The following is a 19,728-nucleotide window of genomic DNA, read 5'->3' as shown; positions in this document are numbered from 1 at the left end:
GGGATGGATTAGATTTAAAAAAGAAACGTTGTTGCGCAGACTCTGTATAACAGTTCTTTAAAAAACTGCCAATTGTTAATGCAACAATGTAGTTTACTAATGAACATTCAGGTCAGTGGCACAATAAACGTGTAATTGTACTTAACAGATAGAACTAGCATTGTCTTATGATGACTGATAAAGCTATGAATCTACAAAGGCAAGAGGAGAGGCACTATTACAGCCATGGTTACAGCTGGTAACTATAGCAGGTCTCCGCTCACTTTCTTCGTCCTTTGTAGTCCATCCCACTCCCAAGACCTTGGTCACCGGGGGGAAAAATAATAAAAAATAAAAAAATCTTTGTTTAGCCTCTAATTAGTCTTTTCAGACATTCAGGGTTCTCTTGCAATAAAAGTTTAACCCTCTTCAACTTTTTCCAGAAATACTCCTTTGACTAATTGAAAAAATTCAAACAAATGCACATTCGTCCTTCATGATGAAGATGATGAGAGGAGAAAAATATATCAAACATTTATCAAAAAGAGACGCAGAAGTTTGGGGTTTTCTCTCCTAGGGTAATCTTTCCTTCATTTAGAATCTGTATAGCAATTAAATGATCAGAATTAAGTAAGATTTTAGTTATATAACATAATAACAATTAATAAACTGTTACTGAGAAGGCTTTGTGTCGTAATTACATAGGATTTAATCAGAATCAGACACAAAAAACAATCGGATACAACTGATCCGGTCCACCATGTCTCATGGAATCAAAAAAGGAAACCTTCAGTGTCATGTGTAATGATCACGACTGGCCTTGCTGAGTTGTATTTTATCTAAGGAATTCATGTGAACGCCTATGTCAGTGCACCTCCTATTACTTTTGGTGTGAATACAAGCAAAGGTACATTTCAACCTAGTCAGCAGTTCACTGTGCTGACGTTAACCTCATTGTAGGAGTTTACAAACTCAGTAATGTATTAGAGTAATTCAACATTCTCTTTATACAATGGGACTATAGTACACCGATTGTAGTCTCTTATTATAGGTTTTCTGCACCAAGAGAATGAGAAACCCGGGAAAAACCAGGGAGTGAGCAGCCGTGCAGGGAGCCAGACAGGTAAAAAGACTTAAAAATGGTCTGAAATGGAAAGAGCTACAAAAAAATGACAGACTCAGCAGAGATCACAGCAAGGTACTCTAATTGAAAAAGGCGAAAGGAGAAAATCATTAAACAAGTCCCACTGGTGTCTCCCTTATTAGATTCCCCTGCTGGTGTCATGCCGATTAAATTCCCCCTTGTTTCCCCTAACAAACTCTAAACTCTCTGACAGTTTTCTAAAGAGAGGGATTACATAGAACTGCAAGAGCACCGTGCTCTTGTGTGGATTTGTCGGTGGGTATAATTGTAGGAAAACCTCCCATATTTTATCAAAAATGTTCACAACACTAAAAAGGCACTGTTATTGCCATGATCCTTTAAAAATCCCAAGGAGAGAATTCATTACTTTTGAAACTACAAATAAAAAGGGCTTTTTACAATGACTTTAGAGATTATCCCTGAAAGTCATGCAAAATATTGACTCCTTTAAAAGTCTCTTAATCGAACACTCTGTCTTTTTATGCATGTGTCGCTTATGCCTCTGTCGCATCATCAGCATCATAATATTTTCCAGCTGCTTTGTGAGATGAAAACATAAACTGAGCCCGAACCACCAGGAACAGCTGCAGCCATCCATATATCACAGTGCGCCTAACCCTTTATGTCGAGCCTATCACCGAGTACACTAGACCTCATTACTCTCATTAGCTTTTACAGCACTTGGCTAGTAGAGCATTTGCATTTGCAGGGAGACAAGTGGATGGACTGCTGGTACAGTTTTAGCAATACAGTCAACATGATTTTTGAAATGCACAGCAAAATAAGGTTTGTTTGCTCTGATATCATAAAATCATCAAATGCCTAAAATAACTGGAATAATTTCACTGTATTTCATGGCAACATCTCGTGTTTTTTAGGACTTATGGACACTATTCGGACACTACTCGGAACAGAAGTGTTATTAAGATATTACAGACCAAATGTCTCCCAAAAGATTACAAACAAGGAGGAAGGCAGTAGCTTAGATATATCTATAGATAGCCTTAATATATCAGAAACCAGCTGACATTTCAGTGTTCCCACTGTATATTTACAATAACACAAAACACGCCATGCAGTAATTTCTCTACGCTGCCCTCTATGTATCCTGACAAGATGATAGCTACAGCTGTGACACATTTCACAAAGTAACGTGTCTAACCAGCACTATAGCATAAAGCACTGTCACTTTGATTGTGCATAGAGCCTTTGTCTCCCCAAAGATCTCTGAAATATATTTATGGGAGGGGTAATAAGCAGTTTTAAGTGCCACAGAGGTCTGTCTTTGCTACAGTAACGGGCAGAGCTTCAGCTACAGCGTATATGCACATGTGGGTTTTCCCTACATAAATAAGCAGTGCCCACACCACCCTCTGCTAGTGTATGTGGCTTTGAGTGTGTGTATGCATGCATGCACGCACTGCAGGCCAGAGTCCCAGAACAGCTCGACAAGCTTAATACCATTATCAAGATTTACAGCGATGCTCATGTGGGACTTATATCAAAATGGCTGGTGCAAAGCACAGACAGGGCCGATGTCCCAATTAGCGAGCCTGAGGAATGGCAGTACACGCACAAGCACACACGCACAGACAAGAGGGTCCACAATCCCTTTCTCATCTCTACGTCTCACTATCTTTCTCTCTCAGACACTTCTGCATATTCACTATCTCTTGAACGCTGTCTCACACACACATGCACAAACATACTCTGCTCCCCCTTGGGACACTGCCTCTGGCCTTTACGGCAAGAGAAGGGGAAAAAAAAATGCTGAAATGGTGGAAATAAAGAAAGTGAAAACGAGACGGAGAATGAGGAAGCGAGAGACTGGAGCAGCATCCCAAACAGTTCACAGTTAACCAGTTACAGCTTCAAGCCACAAAGTTAACTTTGGCTACTGTGGATCTGATTTTAAGATTTAAAATCTGAAACATTAAGGCGTTCCCAGATTATGTACGAGTGCGATGCTCATGTGGGACTTATAAGTCGTAGCTTTCATACAGCGACTTATTTTCAATCCTTTGCATTTTGGATTTCATTTTAAAAGATAACAATTGACTTATCAGTGATTTAAGACGTATGTTCGTAATCTTCGACAGATAAAGTGTGTGCAAACACGCAGCATACATTGTTGGATTAGTCTCCTGAATGTGTATGTGCATGTATGTGACTGTGTATGTGTGTTTTCAGAAAACCAGGAAGAGCTTTAATGATAGACCAGAAAATGCAGACCAAGCATCTCCCTTTGTGAGTCTCAGAGAGGGACCAATTCAGCTACTGAACCCGAGATGTGGAAAGCGCTGAAATGTCTGAGGTGCTGCGGAGCCTCAGTTCATTATGATAAACACACCAAATACTAGATGCTCTCAGTGTCAAATCAAAATATCTTGATGATTCATTATTGAGTGCCAAAGAATTCTGTAATTCGCCTTTCAAAAGAGCTTTGGCATGGAAACAAATGACCAATTTCAATATTGAACTGTCATGAATTATTCATGGATGATTGTGGGCCTTTAGGCATTGAAATTTGAGAGCATTACCTTGTGTAATATCAAAACCTCTCGTGATAAACAGAAATGCACAGACCTCAATTAATTCTTTTGAAGCCTAAAGGATAGAACTTAAAATTAATCACATGACAAGATTTAAGCTTCATTCAGGTACTTTTCATCAGCGCTACATGTTGTTCTGCCGTAAGCCACAACACGATACAACAGCAGTGAAAACAGCGATCCATCCCTCCACCTGCTTTCACTTATTCAATTCAGAGTTGTGGTTGGTCCCACGTGTCATAGGGTGAGAGGCGGGGTACACGCTGGACAGGTCGGCAAGCTATCGCAGGCTAACCCAGACAGGCACACACCTTTGGCCAGTTTGGAAACACCAGTTAACCTATCATGTGTGTCTCTGGATTTTGTTGCTTTTCTCTTACCATCGTCAGTCTTTTTAGTCCTAAATCCAGTCGGTGCCTTCAGTAACTATTTACATTTTATTACTTGTTTTACCCACTGCATTTTCGCATTATTCTGATCTCAGTACTGATCAAAATAATAAGAGAATTATTGTCGATATTAGTGACAAAATTGGACAATTCAATTTACATTCATTCAAATTTAAAAAAAAAAAGTACCAACACTTAACACAAAACTAAAATCAACAGGACACTTTGCATTGTGCTACACTGCTGTTAATTAAAACAGGAATATGTTTATTCAACTAATCTAAGTGCTCCTAGAGGCAAAATATTAAGTAGAGGGAGATACTCCTCTACTTCCCCTGCGACATTTTACATACAGTGCAGTATTCCCACTTTGGGGAAGAAAAACAGTGAGAGGATAAAATATCTTTTGTCCAGTTTTTGTCCTGAAGCATTCATTACTTCATTATTCTTTGGTCAACTGGAATGTGACTGGTGATTTCACTGCCTCTTGGCCAACAGGATGGATACACTGACGTGCTGTCGGACAACTCACGTGAGCAACTGCATTGTATTTCTTGGCCTTCGTGCACTCAGTGTACTGCAGTTTGTGGTGCGTTTTCAGACTGTTGAATAAGTTACTTGAGTTTCTTTGCGGTGGAGACAATTCCACATAAACTCTTTGCATATGATTCAGTCCCATTTGCTCTTAGATAATACCTAGTTATTACTAAATATGAAGTATTTCCACAGAATTTCCAACCAGCAGATGAAGTTGATCTGCTTTCAGAGACAAGCTCTTCGCCCTCTGCTGTGCCTGGCGTTTTATTTTTGCTGTAATGGTCTGTTATCTGTTGCATATTTATCTTTCAACATATTAATACTCATCCAGATTACGTGATCAGCACACACAGGTGATGATATGCTTTGTATTCTATTGGCAGAGGATGTATTTCCAATATCATGTTCAGTTAATTGTGTGAAGCCAAAATGATTCATTGTGCTGTCCTGTTTTGAACTCCTTACCGAGCCTCCTCTTTCCTTTCACCTACTGAGAAAAAACTAATTAGTGAAGGAAATTTAAACATTAAGTCTTCAGAAAGAAACAGTTCATCCTTCCCTTTGTCTAGGCCAACTACAAACACACACCTTAACATCCACAGCTACACTTGTCACAAAGTCACAATCACATATACAAACACTCAGAGACACAAATGCATTCCTAAAGTAGAAAACAACAATCAATGTCAGCGCGTCACAGTTCAATAAGCAGACTAAACAGTGTTGCTCAATTATTACTGTCTTGTTTAACCAACAGCACAAGAACAACACTGAGAATCAATACCCTACCACGCAACAGAGTGTGTGTTTTATAACACCAAGGAACGATGTGTGTGTGTGTTTAATCCACTCAATGGATCAGCGACAGGAAAAGGTCTTTGATGATTAAACGTCCACTTAAGCAGTCTTCGCAAATGTGGAGATGTGTGCTTGTGCATGTGTGCGTTAACGTATTCTAAAAGATTCGACAAAGGGGAGATGGTAAATCTGCCTTGATTGATTATCTATAGGCAAAATGGTTACAACATTTGGTCTACAAAGGCTGAATATAACCTGTTTATTTCCACAGATTAGAGAGTCTAAGGTTTAGAGTGCTGACCTCAGCCAGACACTGTTAAAGTTTGGAGTTTTTTCAGAACAATAAATGTTGGCTCGTTAATGCTTCTGATGCTATTGCTCTATCTTAATTAAGTGGGAAATGTCTGCATGACAGCATGAGAAACTTAACATCATTTCATATAACACGCTCTAATAAGGCCTAATTTAGGGCATCAGGTTATTCTAACTCTAGTTCTCTGATGCTCAGGTCACTACATAGTCTGCAAAACCCTGACGGCACCAGTCTGTCTGAAACTCAGCAGCATTTTGTGATCTTAACTCTGTGCTCATTAAATAATTCATCAGACACACACCCCCTCTTGAACACAAAAAGCGTTAGAACTAAAACCTTAAAAGGGCTAAATGGTAGCAGAGCATCATGAGGAAGAAACTATTTTTGGGAAGGCGGGTACATCTCATCCCCTTTAATCCTGGAACAGAAATGTCTGTCAGCTGAGAATTGAATGGCAAATATCACAGCAAAAAAAATCTAAAACCTCAAAGGTCTGTGTCCTCAGTCACTAGTGTGCTTGCTTAAAGAAAATTAAACTTAAATGAGCATCATTTTATTCATAATCACATACATAACTGCCTACTGTGGGTTCTGTGTTTTGTGAAGTGCAGGTGAAGACTTTCTGCCTGTTGAGCTGTACCATGTACTGCTTCCTGTTCAACCTAGTGAGCCAGTTCTGTAAAATACTGCAGGTAGCAGCACAAAGTCAGAAAAAGAAAATGTCAACTCAGAACAGGCAAGTTTGTCATTAGCTGCAAGTTTCAGTTCATTTCCAAACTAAAATTAAACTTTCGCGAGTTGCAAGTTGACCTGAGGCCAAAACGGCAGCCCTGTCCTCATTTTCTGACAAGACCTCAGCACTGAGCGGAGATAAACCAAAACCCTGGAGGGACCCAGAGGAGGAAGCAACACAAATAACTACAGTTACAATACAAGGATTTGGATGAGCTAGAGGGAGCCGTGGGCATTGTCTGGCTTTAGTCAGCTACTTTCTGCTTCTTTTGAAACTGTTCCTTGGGTGTGGATGACATTTCTCAGAACAGAGAAGGGGGAAAAACACTTCAAATGTTTCCACAAAGTTTTCCTTCTTCTGCCTTTTGTTCAAAGTTTAAATCTCCTCTTCCCCTAGGAAGGAAGGAAGAAAAGAAGGAAGGAAGGAAGGAAGGAAGGAAGGAAGGAAGGAAGGAAGGAAGGAAGGAAGGAAGAAAGAAAGAAAGGAGAGGAGGGAAAAGGCTCAGACCAAAGAGGAGAAAGATGAGAGAGGGTGAGGAAGTGACAGATGCAAGACAACGTAAAAGAAGAACACGCACGGACACACGAGAGCGCTGAGGAAAAAGGAGGTTCTTTTCATGTGGTGAAATAACCCTGCTGTGACACTATGACATAAGCCTCACATTCATTCATGCACTCAGATAAAGTAACCCATATGCACGCTTTTGGCACAAATGCAACATATATAGATTACAGAACATACCATAATGTACAGTATATTTCAACAGCAGGCGATGATGGTGTAACTGATGGCAATAAAACAGCAAAACTTGAAAAAAAAAAAAGATGCACATAGAAACAACAATAATTGTGGCATCATATAATCATGTGTGCTCCCGTGTTTTGGTTTTTACTGTGCAATTAATGCAATAACTCAGAAAAGAGCGCTTTTAAAATGCATAGCCATATTCTGAGAACAAAAATACAAAACATTAAATCGTTTTCCAAATACATCCCCAGCCAACTCATTGAGTTACAACCAATTTGGTACAAAGATGATTAGGCTGAGAGATGAGCATTTTGTGAGGATAATGGGGATATAATGAATTGTTACAACTGTACAGGTGGCTTTTCCCGCCTTCCTCAAACTCCAACTGCCAAAATATCAGACATGGTCCAAGACAGTGATGGGAAGTAAAAAAAACTGCCAGAAGCACAACTGCTACTGCATATGGAGACACAGTTTCTATCCACGCTCCTACTTTAACTGCCAAATTAACCGTTCAGAGCCTGTGAGTGTGTGTGTGTGTGTGTGTGTTGGCTGCCCTGCATTCACACCCCCTTGTATGCTAGTGTTGAACAGGGTAGAGACACTTGTCCCTTAGTGTACTGTGTCTGTGTCTTTCTCCTATTATTGGCGCTCTGATTTAGCCACATGTCATTGGACACTGAGCCAGTTTGTGTTCGGAAAAACCGTTACTGCACAACTACACCAGCTGTGCCTCGGGGATGAGATGATGATGGCAACCGAAAAAGAAAAAGAGCAAAGAAAAAAGAAAAAGCAGAAATATGCCTGAGGTGACTGGATGGGACTATCTCAAATCAAATTTGTTGGATCGCAGTCTTTGATTTGAAACACCTGTCTCGCATTGTGGCCTTTTAATAGTCTTCATAAAATCGTGGCTTCTGCTCATATGAGCCAGTTCTCCAAAGAGTCCATTCTACTATCACTGTGAAAAGAGAGCTAATCTGTGCCTTTGTTGCAAGCTCAGAATGAAACAAAGACTGTGTGGGCCCCCCCCAAACTTCATGAAGACTCTAAAGCCACAGTAACAATCTGCCACGCATGAAAAATAAACAGCTCCTTGACCTAAAATGTCCAAATATAAAAGCAAAGAACTGGAGCTGGTAAGTGGTGAAAAAGGAAAAAAGATAGCAATTATAAAATCAAGAGCCTACTGAAAAGATGTGCAGCTCAAAACAATACTTTTAATTTTAATAGAAACCTTTATCGTGGCTGTTGGATCCTTTTATGATTAATCAGTAGTCATTCATTAAATCCACAAACTTTTTTATTAGATTTCTTTTATAGATTTGTGGTTAAAAGTAGTTCTGAAGAACTATAGTTCAGACTGAGTTATTTACTATAGAAAGGCAACTTTCTATAGTAAACGTCAGTGTTATTTAATACTGAAATAATTGACTGATGTTCAATTTGTTTTTGACTTTTTTCCATGCGGAGCTATTTTAGCTTTTCTCAACTAAAGCATGCGTAGGTGGCTGCGACCGTGTACAATTACATCTAGATTACATCAGCTGTCAGATGACGGCAGAGAGCCCCAGTGTTCATCCTACTTGACGCAGATCACAGATAATGATGCGACACTGCACTGTTTCATGACCAAATGTTCCCCACCTTTAATTAAAACGTATGTTTTGATTATTTTTAAGCATCTAAAATGACAATTAAAAAATAAAACACTGAATCTTTGACTAAAACAATAAAACACTGACTTTTTAAATGTTGTCCAGTTTCAGAAATATACAGTGCAGTATCTCCAAAAAGCCTGTCAAAATTAGTTAAATATTAATATTTAGTCAGGACCAGAATTGTGTTATATCATCACTTTGAGTTGCCAGTTTTGTGTCCTCATATTAGAACTGAAATTTCAAGACAGTAAGTGACAGCACAATGTGTGTCTTAAGGGTATTTTTCAGAAATTGTATCATAGAACTACAGAAATACTTGAGGATAAAAATTATGAAATGCCATCAAGTAAAGTGCATACGATATTAAGCACAGGGTGTGGGCATAAAATTGAGAGAATGAGACATTTCAAGGTCAACCCAAGGAGAGGATTGTTGTGTTGTTAATAAAAATCACTAAATCTTGTAATGGACCCCAGCAAGCCTGAGAGTTTAAAAAAAACAAGTAGACAAGCATCAAGTTATGACACATACACACATGCATGAACACATACACTCAAAGCCTGTGTGGGAAGAAATCAATGAAAACAAAGCATTGCTGAAATGTGCTATAAACAACAGCAAAAAGCAAGTCAGTAGGTCTTTACTTTTATAGCTGCACTGCTGAGTCACAATGTGAAGCACCCACAATAAAAACCAACTGAGGTTGCTGAGACACTGTACGAGACACCATCTTTAATCTCTCAGTCATTCAAAACAACTAAAGCCGTCACCCATTGACCTCATCAGCACCCCACTTAATTTTAAGCCTCTTTGGAAAGAGCCTTTCCTAAAAAGTAATATCTGATTATCTCCGCCAGCTGCTGACTCAATGGCTGGCAGCAAACGGTTGACCCTTGAATCTTTTTTAAGCTTTTTAAGCATAAAGGCTATTGGTGCGATAAGTAAAAGTGAAAAAATAAACAGAAATAACTTTGATAAAGTCAACAAATTTAAAATCCTACTCTTCATTCGGAAAGGTGAGTTTGCTAAGCTAGAGTCGTGATTTGTCAGAAGTATTTTTGAGTAGTGTTGTGTTTGAATGCCTTCCTTCACAGGCCCACCTATTTCTTAAAGTAGCTTTTTTTGTTGGGTTTTTAACTTTTGATATATTTTTAATCTATTTTTAAAGTAAAATAAAAGCCACTTTTTGACTAGCACGCCTGTACCCGTGTGTCCTTTGCTGGTTCCATTGCAGACTGGTTAACAAAAAACTACATTTACTGTTGCAGGGTAACAGAATTTTGTTTGACTGTTAGCTGTTCAGTTTTAACATTGCGAAATAAAAGGCACACAAAGATGGAATATTTTAGACCAGCACTGTAAACCACCCACTTATGTCCTTTGAAGTGTTGCCTTACTTTAGCATAACTTTCAGTTACATTTTGCCTCATTATCTGAGACGTTGCTTGATCTTGCTCTAATTTTCCTGCTCTAGATGTTCTTTAGACTACCTGAGTAGGTTACATCTTAATTTCTGATATCTTTAGCCTGCACATAAAGCTAGTGAATCACTGACTGGTCTAAACTGCAGCTAATTTTGATACAAATCAGTGCTGCCTTTTCTGTTTGGAGCCAGGAACAACCAAGGGTTGTTGCTTTTCAGACTCCCATCTTCCTCAGACCAAATCAAACATTAGCTCACTAGAAACATTAATCAGTGACAATCTACAAATAGACTGGTGAATAGGGTACTTTAACTACATGGTAACTGGTAGTCTTGTATAATCAAGTGAAAACATTAACTTTTTAAACACTGCACGAATACATGTCTCCAATTCAGAAGCTCCAAGTCCAAGATGTGGTTAGTCTAGGAGCCATGAGGAGATGCAACTGACAGCTGTCAATCAACAGTCACGTGAAAGACATCAAAGCTTTTATCCTTTATTAAATAATTTTCATAACTACACAAATTTACCTATAAACAAACAAACAAACAAACAAAAAAGTCAACTGACTCCATATTTGATTAAATACAAATGAGGCTATTTTTGTTCATCTTTAACGGCCTCAGCTGTGAGTTAGGCTTTCCAAACTATTCATATGAGACATAAGGCCTTTCTTTGTGTTACTTTAAAAACAGCTAAAGTGCAACGCGCTGTTCTAGGATATTTGTCATCAGACTTGAATGTTTCAGTATATTTTGGCACTAGACTTTATTTCCACATTGGCTACAGCCCCAAGTGGCAGCTGCCGCTCCAGTCATAACCTCAAAACAAGCCAAGTAACGCAGACTTCATAGAGTGACCTTCAACTTTTAGTGTTTTGTTAAATCAAATTACGTTTCTCTCAGAGAACTGTCAGAAAGGTGATCCCTTCTATCGCCTCCCCCCCACCCCCCTCAATCCCTAGCCCGTCTCACTCTTCTATGATCACCTTTTTCCCTGATGAACAAAAGATTTCACAAAGCAAGACTTTCTTTTTTTTCCACAATGTAAAGTCATTATTCTCTCTCCTTTGTCTCCACTCTCCACCTACAAGTACCTTCCTACCTGTGTTCCTCTGGGGGAGGTGTTGGTGGGAAAAAAAATGCTGTGTGCATGGATAATTCTGGAATATAACAATGTGATATTTCATCTGCACGCGCACACAAACACACTCGCCGGACACAGAAAACGTGCCTTGTCAGCGAAGTACTGCCCATATTCATTAGCCACTTAGAATGCTGTGTTCAAATGAATCAAAGTAAACTGCTTACACGTAATCTTGTCACCCGCAGAGTAAAATATACCACGTCTGTTATTACATTGGTGTGGAGCCAAAATGAGTCAATGGCCTTGCAGTACCATATGGGTGTCTAGTGTACAGAGTATATTTGTGTGTGTACAAGTTTCTACCTACTGCAATAAATGCTAACAGAATAAGCTGCTGTCATTTGTGCACATTATTATCTGTGCATGTGTGTTATGTATTTGTTTTTCATAAGCCTACAAGGGGAATAACACAGTGAATTACATCATATCTATAGCGAGCAATGGCCGACCAAAAGTGGTGGTTTTTGGGGGGGTTTTACAACACACACTAAATCCTTTTTTCTTTTTTTCACTGCATCCTACTGAATTACAATGTACGCTTTCAAGAAAGGCTTCTATGCGCGTTTGTTTGTGTACACGGATATGTGCAAAATGCAAGCGTAAGCCTAGGAGGTAAAAATTTGCAGTGGCGATTATAGTAATTATGGTTTCAGGTTTTTTGGATATTCCTTTAGATGGACCACTAGATTACCAGGCAGTTTTGGCAAAGAAAGAGGGAGAGTGGGGAAAAGAAAAGAGTTACTGTTGGGGAAGGGGTGGACTGAGGGAGCAAGGGAGAGAGGAAAACTTTCAGAAGACAGGGAGAAGGAGCGCAAGAAAGAAGGAGAGAGAGCAACAAAAAGGGAGAAGAGAGAATGTAGTGGCGAAAGATAGGAAGACGAGAGAGACTAATCCTTCAGGCAGCTTCCAAACACTACTCAGCCTGCTCACTCGCTCCCTCCTCCTCCCTGTTCTCCTCCCCCCATCTCCCTCTCCGCTCTCGACCAAGAGTTGAATGGACTTTTACAGTGCAGCTTTGTTTCCCGTCAAAAAGGAGCATGAATGTCAAATTCTCAAAAAAGAAAAGAAAGAAAGAAAGAAAGAAAGAAAGAGAACACCTTCTTATGCTTTTCTTTCACTTCCCTTCTCTAATCCAACACACTCTCTTTCATCGTGTCTCCATTTCCCTGTGTTTCCCTATGTTTGTCCTTTCTTCTCTGCTCCCTCACTCTCACGCTCTCAGTATAGGGCAAAGCTCATAACAAGCTTTCAGCAGAGACAAAAAGGACCCGGGACCCAGCCTCGTGGACCCCCTGTCGCGGCATGTCGTCTTTTCTCAATGGCAGCTTAATTACATATTCATGGCAACACAAATAAGACACTCTTGCTCCAACACACAAACACGCCACTCGGCCAAAACACCCAACATCCATCTGCTGGTCGTGTGTCTGCCCTCGAGAAACTGTTCTTCCAAAAGAGAGCAACACATATGTGGAAGTGTCTCGCCTCATATTCGCCTGTTTGAAGGAGGGACACTTGTGTAATGCAGCCACACAAAAGTTTAAGCGCTGCAAACATCTGTGATATTGTTCAAAAAAATAATAATAATAAGATACACACATTTTAAATGTGCAGCCTGTCTTTAATATGTGCACCAAGCAAGCAAAAAATAAAAAATAAAATCTGGAGACGGAGCAGACTGTAGCTTTGGCATGAATCCAAACAAAGTGTCAAAGACAGACACGGGAGGGGGCGAGGGATTAAGCTGAAGAGGCAGAAGTTGTTGGGTCCAGCCCCCCCACAGGAAGATGAAACAAAGGTGTCCTATAATCGCTTGTCTCCAATAAGTGAAGCTTGCTGCTTGTTGTTTCTGAAGCAAATAAACCAACCCGTGCTATTTACTGGAGGTTTTACAGTATCAAATAAAAAGAATATATAGACCATGAAAAGCCTCGGCTGGCGGCTGCAGACACAGGCAAGGCCTTAAAACAAAGAGATTCAGGGTGAGATTTCAATGAAGAGCAGCTGGCATAGTGTGGAGCTCCATTTCTCTACCTGTCTCGTTCCTTCCTTTCAATTCCATTTATCTGTACTGGACCCGTAGGAGAAGGCGTTTGTGTGTGTGTGTGTGTGTGTGTGTGTGTGTGTCTCAATGTGTAGGCAAACTCTCTCTCCCTCTCTCTGCCAGATAGATGAGTTTCTGTGACCACACACACACAAAAAATACAAAATGTCCTGCTGCTTGTGGGCCCCGTTCGGAAGCACAACAATATGTCCAGTGTTTTGGCTACACTCTAATTAAACAGCGTAAATCTAAGTAGAGAAAGACGCTGAGTGGTGAGAGACGGCAGCAGCAGGGGAACAAAATAATAAAAAATGACAAAGATTTACAAGGCAAACAGCATGTCAGAGGTAGCAGATGGGAAAGAAGAAAAACAGGACAGAGAATAGGAGAAATGGGGACATATGACAAGAGGGAAGAGCCGAGACATGGACAACAGCACAAAAATCTGTGGCCCGGCACTGAGTGGCAGGGATTCACCAAGTCCAACTGTTTACTACTGGGATCAGAAATGCAGAGTTTCATAAGCAGCAACTTAATCACAAATGACCTTTTTTTAGCCTTAGAAAACAAATTCTATTGGATGTTTCTTTACAAAAGGTCATTCGCTTTTTTGTTGTTTTTTTACAACTCAACCCGATCTGCCCATGTGCAGCTAATTTTCATACCGTTTCTGAATGCATTTTTTCCCTTGCTGGTGGAGCATAATTAACAAATTTTAAAGATAAAACAGTCAAACAGGGTTATCATTTTCCTGAGTGCAGGATTCCATGGGACCAACGGGAACTATATAGTAGGCCATTGATTGAGAACAAACGGCGTTTTCTCAGTACAACCACCCTACACACAGAGACACGCACACGGGCACAGACGCAGCTAACAAAAACAAAAAGCCTGGAAATGAGAGCACCAAATGAGGCCTTAGGTTTCTCAGACCATGAAAAATTCATAATTCCAGATCTTTACATGAAACTCTAGAAGGAATTAGGCCTAACAGCGGGAGATGCTGGGAATCGGTTTCAGAATATTTTGCTTTCTCTTTTTCGTCTTTTCTCTAGCTCAGGCTCTCTCTCTCGCTAGTAAACATGCACGTTCACAGAGACACAAATGCACACAGCAGAACACAAGCGCGCACACACAGGGATGCATTCTTATGTTCCATCCTGGGTTTTCCCCTGCGGAGAGTAAGATACTAAATGGTGCAAGTGGTGTCTGGCGTGACGCAGTTTGTCGACACAGCCTTTTGAAAACCGCACAAAGAAGGATTTCTTGTCTTCTTTCCTCAAAGAAAAACACGCCTGCAAAGTTCTCTGCTGCTACGCAAACAACTCGAGTTCGGGCTCTTGATTCTCGAAATAGGTTGAGCTGTAATTGCTATGTGTTGATGTACTGAAGGTGGACGGCATTTTCACAGTGCAACATAAAATGTACTCAGTGAATAGATGAGCAGCCATGGCCCACAGGCAAGCAGGGAAAAAAAGGTGAGGAAAACCCATTCAGCAACTAACAGAAGACACTGACTGAAAGGATAGAGATAGAGAAAAGGTGGGTGGTAAAAAAAAAAAAAGTCTCATCACTGGTCACACTTAAAGAGAGAGTCTATGAAACACACGGATGAGTAAGCAAGGATAAGATTTTTTTTTTTTTTTTTTTAAAGAAAAAGGCAGAGAGAGCAAGGGAAATCTGCCATCACTAGGCTACTGCTAGCAGCAGGAGGGTCTTCGATACAAAACAACCCCAGACACAGTCAAAGACTTCCTTTCACACACTCCCATGAACGCCTGTCCGCGCACACAAGCCATGCACATAGAGTATGCTCACACACACAACACACACAGAAAGCAAACAGAATGCTGCACTGTCTGACTGAAAAAAAAAAATCTTTCTCTGTGTGTGTGTGTGTGTGTGTGTGTGTGTGTGTGTGTGTGTGTGTGTGTGTGTGTGTGTGTGTGTGTGTATATGGCAGTAAGTGTGACAGTCAGTGAGCTTGTCCAGTCCTAGTGGAGTGATCAAAGCTAGTACAAACCACCCAGAGAGATCTCCCTTCCTCATCCATTCATCCTTTCGCTTTCTCACTTTATCTCCCTCCATCTCTCTCTCACACCCTCTGATGCAGAAACGCCATCATATTTACCACGCAGAATCTGCTCAACCAATTGCACAGCGCTGGCTTGAGCAGCACAGCCAATCAAAGTGGCCTATTTAGTTCCAATAATTCCCAGCTGCCCCCCTACAAGCACTGAACCCTGGATGGCGGCACTACACCATAGGACAGGGACATAGCATAATGGGAGACAGCATGGGAGCCCTGGCAATATTATAATGCCGAATGTGCACACACACATGCAATGAAACGCCACATGAGCTCGGAACTCTATGACAGTGCCAAGTTCGCACAAACGCGCAAACACACACACACTCCACAGGAGTTCTCTGAAACCGTCCCCAACCTGCCAAGTTTATGAATGCACAACTTTACAGTTCTGTACCAACACATTCACATACATATGCAACTACACACCAACAGTTCTCTGTAGCTATAGAGCACAGCTTTAAACGAAGTGAGAAAGCATCCTGAAATAGATCTGAATGTTCAGTTTAAAGAAACGTGTAAGCTGTAACACAACAAGCTGCCACACAAATGCACGAAAAGTTGAATTGTAGAACCTAGCTACACAGCACCTGAGTCATCGTGGGTTTTTTTTAAAAGTGGACTTCTGAGACTTTGTGCAGCAATCTTGACATCCATTCATTCCAGATCAAAATGTAAGGGGGCTTAGCTAATGGCTTTAAAAGGCACAACTACTTGCACTCAAGCTGGCATGAGAGGATTTCAACTAACACTCTCCTCTGATTGTACTGTATGTGCACATGTCAGTGTGTGCACAAGCGCCTTTGTGTATGAGAGACTTCTCCACAGCCCAATACACTTTCTACCGTGCTGCACAGCTAGGAGAGACGTCTGCAGGCCAGATTAAATGACTGAGAGCTAAAAAATGAATGAATAAATCAAAGGTTCATAATTAAAAGCTTAAGGGAGAACTAAATGTGAAGTAAAATAACTTGGCTTGAACCCTTTGTGTGAAATAAGTGTACTCAAAATGGATTTAAAAAAAGAAAAAACAAAACAAAACAGCTTCCCTCTATTTGAGAAACCTTTGTGATTCATTATGATCAGATTTGAATCAAAAGCAGCGCCAGCATCATTCCCACAAACACCATCATCCTGAACATCGTTAGTCATGACTTCAAAAACAAACTCTGCTATTAAACTCGCCAAAAACCACATATTCCACTGTGGAGTACAAACTAGAGGCCAACAGCTGGCCCTAAGACATTCAATGATGCATGAGCTGCAATGGACGGAAGAATAATCTGGTTAGAACAACTGGATGTATTTTCGTGTTCCATGTACACGGAACGATCTTTGGGATTTGAAGGAGGTTCTCTCCCACTGATCCACAGACAGGATCAGCTAGGTACACAAAGACCCCCCCCCCCTTCAGTTAAGTTGTGTTTGTGTGTTTTACCCCATTCAATAGAACAGCTAATGAAGTGACTCCTCTCACACAAGGAAACGACTTCAGAGACACGAGCCAAGTTGGTTGTGAACAGTGACAGAAAAAACACACACATAACAGCTACGCCAAATGGATGCGGAAGAGGAGAAGCAGAGGATTCAAAAGATTTTTTTCTTTTAAATGAGGGCAGAATGCGAGAAAAACGACACTTTTCAGGACTGTGAAAATATACAAGTTTCTTCTCCCTTAAAACGCATCAACAGTTTAAGCTTCCAATTATCAGATTTTACAATGAAAGTTAAATTGAGCCGCGTATTGGCACCGATGTGCAATTTATCAAAGGTTGGTGAAACCCTGCTCAAATCGTGTCCCCTAAATTGAAATGTATCGATTTAACAGTAAACCAATGGAGAACGGTTATAATGAATGTTAGCGGCAGTTACTGAAAAGCTGTTCCCCAGGGCAATGAGAGAAAGGTGGCAGCAACATCATGTCCAATTACTACCCAGATTCGGCACAAAAACCTGAGGCTAATCTGTAATGTCAATACTAATGTATGCACTACATCCTTGTGTAGCATATGACAGTTACTCTAGGGAATACTCTAGAAGTTTTTCAAGTGGAATTATTAGTTTTATGGCAGAGGCTGAAGCTTTGCGTGAATTCTTTATAAGAAACTATAGGGTCATAGCTAAATAGAAGACAAACATCGAGCAAGAGTGGCTTTAAGAAGGTCAGCTTTTAAAAAGGTGGTGGTGAATAAAGCTGTGTCGTAAAACAGCACCGGGGCTGGGCATTAATTCTTTTGGAGGAACATTAACAGGGCACAAGTTCTCCCTGAGAAGGTCAATAAGAATGTGAAAGCTGGAAAGATGCGTCTGGTTTCAGCATTTTCACGAATCCCACATGGTTCATGATAAATTTAAAAAAAAAAATCCTATCCAGGAGAGCATCCGGTTAAAAGTTGGGCTGCTTGCAGTGTATGACCCGCGACATTCCCCACAAACACCGGCCATAGTGGGTGGTTGCTTCTCACTCTTCAGAAATATCACTTTAATATCCCCGTTATGCTTCACTAGGGCGTATAGTAAGTAACGGCTCTAATACTCAGCACCGAAACATCTTTACATTATGTGTTTGCGCTATCTTTGGATTCTGCTTAATCCTGCTGGGCTGTATTACAGTCCTCACTTTCAGCCCATTCCTTCTGCCTCCTTCCGATTGCGTTATGAGATCCATAAGACTGTAATTGCCTTTAACCTTCTGGCGGCGCAGTGTTCGTGACTTCTGATCGGTCTTTCAATCGGAGCAATGGACCTTCGTTAATTTTAACGAAGTACTGCGCAATTAATGCACTAGTCGCCCAATCAGAGATTCTCCAGCCCTGCCTGCCCTTCACGGTGTTTTCACATTAATGTAACTGCATCTGCGCATAGTTCATTTGTCCGCTCAGAACTGAAACAGAACTGGCAGAAAATCCCCGCAATATTCTGTTCTGCCCGCGAGGTCCCACGATACTGCTCGCGAGTTTTGCAATTATATTCCTATTTATCTGGTTCTCAATAGTGGGTCAAGTGCACGTTTCTCTGTGTATTAAGTCTAATTTTAAGTCGTTTTTCTACACAGCAGGCTATCGTTTTCGGTCTTCCCGGATTAATTAGCCTATTAGTCGTATTTCCCTGGGAAGAAAAAAAAGTGGGCTGTGAGTTTAGCTGCTTTTCAGCACACTTCAAACGGCCAAGAAAATGCGCATACACAGTTTACACATTAAGATGCTGACCATATACTAAGCTAGTCTTCTACTCTAAGTCAATTTAAATGGAAATATGGCCAAAAAAAAGTATATCTCCTTGTTGAGGGGATACTTCTCTGGGTCTACTAATTGACATGCCGCCCATACCACTTAAACGCACCTCGGCAGTGAAGGAGAAGGCCCATCACTTTCAAACGTGCAAGGTGTAATTAAAGCGCTTGACAGAAGACGCGCTCTCACGCCTTACCTTGAGCGACTCCTGCGTGTATTAGCACCAGGACAATCAGGATCCTCGGCGTGGCGCTCATTCTCACCAGGCTGGAGCTCCCGAGTACTATTCCACTTCTCTGTCCACTTTTACCCATTACAGGCAACGCGTAATACACATAAACTCCTCCGTCCACGGTGGGTGAAACGAGAACCCACCCCCCAACACGTCCTCCACAACAGGATCTGCTGGTTGATCAGACGTGTCCAAGACCAAAGCGGCTGGTGTGTAACTTCTAGTCCCGATGTCTAAGTCCGTCTCAAAAGGCGCGGGGCGAGCTGTGATAGCAGAGGTGGAAACAGCCACGGGCTCCCTTCACTCGTGTCAGCGGCACTGCTGCCTTGCCACTAAGCTCTCTCCGTGCGTTCTCTCCTTCTCCACCGTCTCTGTTTACGCAGAGAGAAATGCCACCGCCCTCTGGCTACCATGCGAGACCATGTTTCTCCCTCTCTTCTCTTCTTTGCTTCCCTTTCCCTGTCTTTCGTGAACGTACACACGAAAATACGAAATGCAGATAAAATCTCAGCTCACGCGTTTCACTTTTAATGACACGTCTGAACAGCGTTGTGCTCGTGGCAGGTGCGTTCTTTCACTCTAAAGACAGTGAACAGACTTTAAAGAACCTTGTATTTCCTCCTAGATGCTAAAATTTAGGAGAGAGGGAGTAGTTTAACTTTTTTCTTTACTTTCTTGGATTTTTTTATTGACCATCTAATGATTGC

The 19,728-nt window shown here is 41.0% G+C and overlaps 1 protein-coding gene across 2 annotated transcripts in view; it reads right to left on the bottom strand.

Annotated features, from left to right (window-relative positions):
* Positions 1 to 19,414, bottom strand: part of unc5ca (unc-5 netrin receptor Ca) — a 187,328-nt gene extending 167,914 nt beyond the window's left edge. For both annotated transcript variants that reach the window (XM_085425666.1, XM_085425667.1), the window contains exon 1: positions 18,986 to 19,414. In XM_085425666.1, coding sequence (XP_085281792.1) covers positions 18,986 to 19,103 — 118 coding nt within the window. In that variant the 5' untranslated portion in view covers positions 19,104 to 19,414. The remainder of the gene's footprint in view (positions 1 to 18,985) is intronic.
* Between the last annotated feature and the right edge of the window lie 314 nt (positions 19,415 to 19,728).

This window comes from Rhamphochromis longiceps, linkage group LG12, assembly GCF_057381845.1.
Source record: "Rhamphochromis longiceps isolate RC_006_pf linkage group LG12, R_longiceps_female_GT1.1, whole genome shotgun sequence".
Classification (NCBI taxonomy): Eukaryota; Metazoa; Chordata; class Actinopteri; order Cichliformes; family Cichlidae; genus Rhamphochromis; species Rhamphochromis longiceps.
This window is presented reverse-complemented; position numbering and strand designations above follow the sequence as displayed.